General features: G+C 68.1%; 1 protein-coding gene across 1 annotated transcript; it reads right to left on the reverse strand.

Annotated features, from left to right (window-relative positions):
- Window positions 1-242: 242 nt before the first annotated feature.
- Irf2bp1 (interferon regulatory factor 2 binding protein 1) lies at window positions 243-2,976 on the reverse strand. The gene has a single exon (XM_005086286.4). The coding sequence runs from the start codon at window positions 2,585-2,587 to the stop codon at window positions 824-826; it is 1,764 nt and encodes a 587-aa protein (XP_005086343.1). The 5' UTR covers window positions 2,588-2,976; the 3' UTR covers window positions 243-823.

Below are 2,976 nucleotides of genomic sequence, written 5' to 3' on the forward strand. Positions count from 1 at the left end.
AAGCAAGACGCCATCACCCTGCCTCCAGCATTCGTTTTACCGGGAAGGTAAACTTTTCCCGTGGGCAGTTCCCCTAGAAATACACCTTCACATAAACTGGCTTAGGAGGTCTCCCACCCCTTCTCCCTCCTCCGATGGTTTCCACATTCAGAGTATCGGCCAGCTGCGGCGCACACCTGTTCCCCGCCAAGCAGAAGCCAAGCCCTGCCAGAACCTCAGTTCCATCGTCTGCAACACCAGCCTCGACTACACCTTTTAATGAGCACAGCAAACGTACACTACAAACAGTCGCCCGCTGGGCAAAGGGCGCCACCTCGTGGTCACATAGCAGAAGTCCTCTCTCTCGCAGGACACGTCCAGTCCCGAAGGGGGCGCAGCATCTCACTCAACTAAAGGGACCGTGAAGGGGAGGGGGGGAAAAACCCAACCCATCTTTCCGTTTATTGAAGGAGGAAAAGGGTGGGAGGGGGGGCAATAAAATGCTTTTGCTTCGTTTATAAAGAGCGAGTTCTCGGGAGATCGCTGCTTCTCAAGGACAAGCGGGGTACCTGTCCCCCAACTACCAACAGCAGAAGAGCCAAGCCAAGAAAGGAGAAGGGAATCGGAGGGGCCCAGGAACTCCAAACACCCGCTCTGACAGGAGCCACAAGCTCTCCCCCCACCCACAATGCATCTACCCTAGGGGATCCATCCGGGTAGGGGAGGAGGGTCTATACACAGGTTAGGGCGGTACTGGGTTGGGTGGGGCAGGGAATAATTTATCCGCCACCGCGGTGGGCGGCCAAGGGGGGGGTGGGGGGAATAGCCCGGTGGCGCTGGCGGCCTAGGGGTCCCTTTCCTTCTTGACCTTGATGTCTCCGGCAAGGATGGTAGCGATCTCGCCCTGCATGAAGGCCCAGGGGACAGAGGACCCCACCAGCGGACACTTGTCTCCGCTGGGGCAGTACACCTCTCCAGCCGGGCCCTGTGCTTTGATGAACTCCCGGGAGCAAGGGAAGCAGAACTTGTGTCCGGGTACCGAGGGACACTGCACGAAGTGGGTGTCTTCCAGCCTCTCTCGGCACAGGGTGCAGCACAGGGGGGCTCCAGGGGTCGCCCCCGTGCCGCCGCCGCCGCCACCCCCGCTGACAGCCTCAGCCCCGGCCGTGGGGCTGACTTCCGCCTCTCCATTGCGAGCCACCAGGCGATGCTGGGTCGCCGGCTGGGTCGTGGAGGAAGCCGCGGGGCTGGCGCCCCCTGCGCGCACAGGGCCTCCGCCCCCACCCGGGTCCTTGGGGGAGTGGCCCAGGGCCTCGGCCACATTCTTGAGGGCAGCAATGGGTGAGGGCACGCCAGGTGTGTCTGCGGAGTACGGGCCACCCGGTGCCACCCAGTGCCGCTGCTGCTGCTCCTCCGTGGTCATCTTGCCGGCGGACTCGCCCTCGGGCTCAGGGGACGCCTTGCGCCGGCGTGGCGTGGGCGCCAGGTTCCGGGATGGGGCTCGCGGCGGTGGGCCACACAGAGCGGCTGGGGTCGGTTCCGGGTACTGCTGGGGCAGGGCCTCGGCGGGGGCAGGCTCTCGGAAGCTGCGGACCCCGTCCGTAAGCAGCTCTCCCAACTGGCGCCACTCCCCTGAGCCGTGGCGGCGTTCGTATTCCAGGTACTTGAAGCCCGACGAGGCCAGCGCCTTGCCCGGCTCCCGAAGAGCATCGTGAAACATCTGGCGAGCCACGGCGAGGACCCCCGCGTACACGTTGCCGGAGCCGCAGGGGTACTCGGTGAAGAGCTTCAGCTCGAACTCGTAGCCCGGGGGGCGGGCCGTGGCGTCGAAGGCGAACACCCTGCCCACCAGCCCGTGGTCCTTCTTGAAGCGCACGTTGAAAGGGGCGCAGGCGGACAGCGCCAGCAGCTGCTCCCGCACGGCCTTGGGACGCCCGTGCCACTCCTCCGCCCGGCCGCGCATGGCCTCGTTCAGTTCCGCCAAGCAGTCCGCGTTCCTCTGCTGCTTCTCCTTCTCGAAATCGGAGCCGAAAAGTGGACGAGCCGGGCTTAAGCCAGGTGCCAGGGTCAGGGCTCGGCCTCCCAGGCCGGACACGGCAGCTGCCAGCAGCCCGGGGGGCATCAGGCTGGGGATGGAGCCAAGCAGAGCCCTGCGCGCCCCTTCCGCCACCGCCTCGTCGCGGCCCAGCCCGTTGGCCAGCCGGGACCCCAGGGTGTACTCCAAAGCCGGCGAGGGCAGCGCCAAGCGGCTCGACGACGAAGCGGCCCTGTCATAGCGGTCCGGGCCCGAGACGCTGCCTCCCGTGCCCGATGGCTGCGCCTGGGCCTGCGGGGGTGGCAGCTGCGAGCCCTGGGAGCCCGCCGGGGCCAGGTCCTTGGAGGTCGGGTGCTTGAGGGCCGGGGGTCCCGGCGAGCGGCCCTCGGGGAGCACGTGGCTGCGCTTGAGCTGGCGGGCGGCGTCGATGAGCAGCTCGATGCGGTCGGCGCCCTCGAAATTCACGCACCCGCGGCACACGGCCTCGCTGAAGTCCCACACCATGGCCCACGGCATCTTGGGCAGGTCGCACAGGTAGCACCACTGGCGGCGGGACGCTTGCACGGAAGCCATGGCGCCGCCGCCGCCCCCCCCGCCCGGTGCGCCCCCGCCGCCCGCGTCCGCTCCGCCGAGCCCCGGGGACGGGCGCGCGAGCCGCTCAGTCCGGCCTCGGCTCGGCCTCCCCGCCGGATTCAGGCCCGGCCCCCCTTCCCCGCCCCCTGGGCCCGGAGCCTTTTTTTTTTCCTTTCCTCCTCCTCACTCCTCACTCCCGCCTCCCGTGGAAAAAGGCAAAGCCGCGAGCACGCGCGTCGGCGCCCCAGTCCGGTCCGCACCGTGAGTCGCGATGCACAGCTCCGGCTCTCTGGATGGGGCCTCGGGCGCCGCCGCCCCGGGCTCCCGCCGCTCGCACCGCCGCCGACGCCGCTGCAACGGCCGCCGCCGCCGACGCCGCCGCCTCCACC

This window comes from Mesocricetus auratus, unplaced genomic scaffold (genome assembly GCF_017639785.1).
Source record: "Mesocricetus auratus isolate SY011 unplaced genomic scaffold, BCM_Maur_2.0 Super-Scaffold_100038, whole genome shotgun sequence".
NCBI classification, from domain to species: Eukaryota; Metazoa; Chordata; class Mammalia; order Rodentia; family Cricetidae; genus Mesocricetus; species Mesocricetus auratus.

Bases quoted from the DNA above. Each gene is read 5' to 3' on its own strand.
- Irf2bp1 (XM_005086286.4), bottom strand. From the start codon at position 2,587: ATGGCTTCCGTGCAAGCGTCCCGCCGCCAGTGGTGCTACCTGTGCGAC.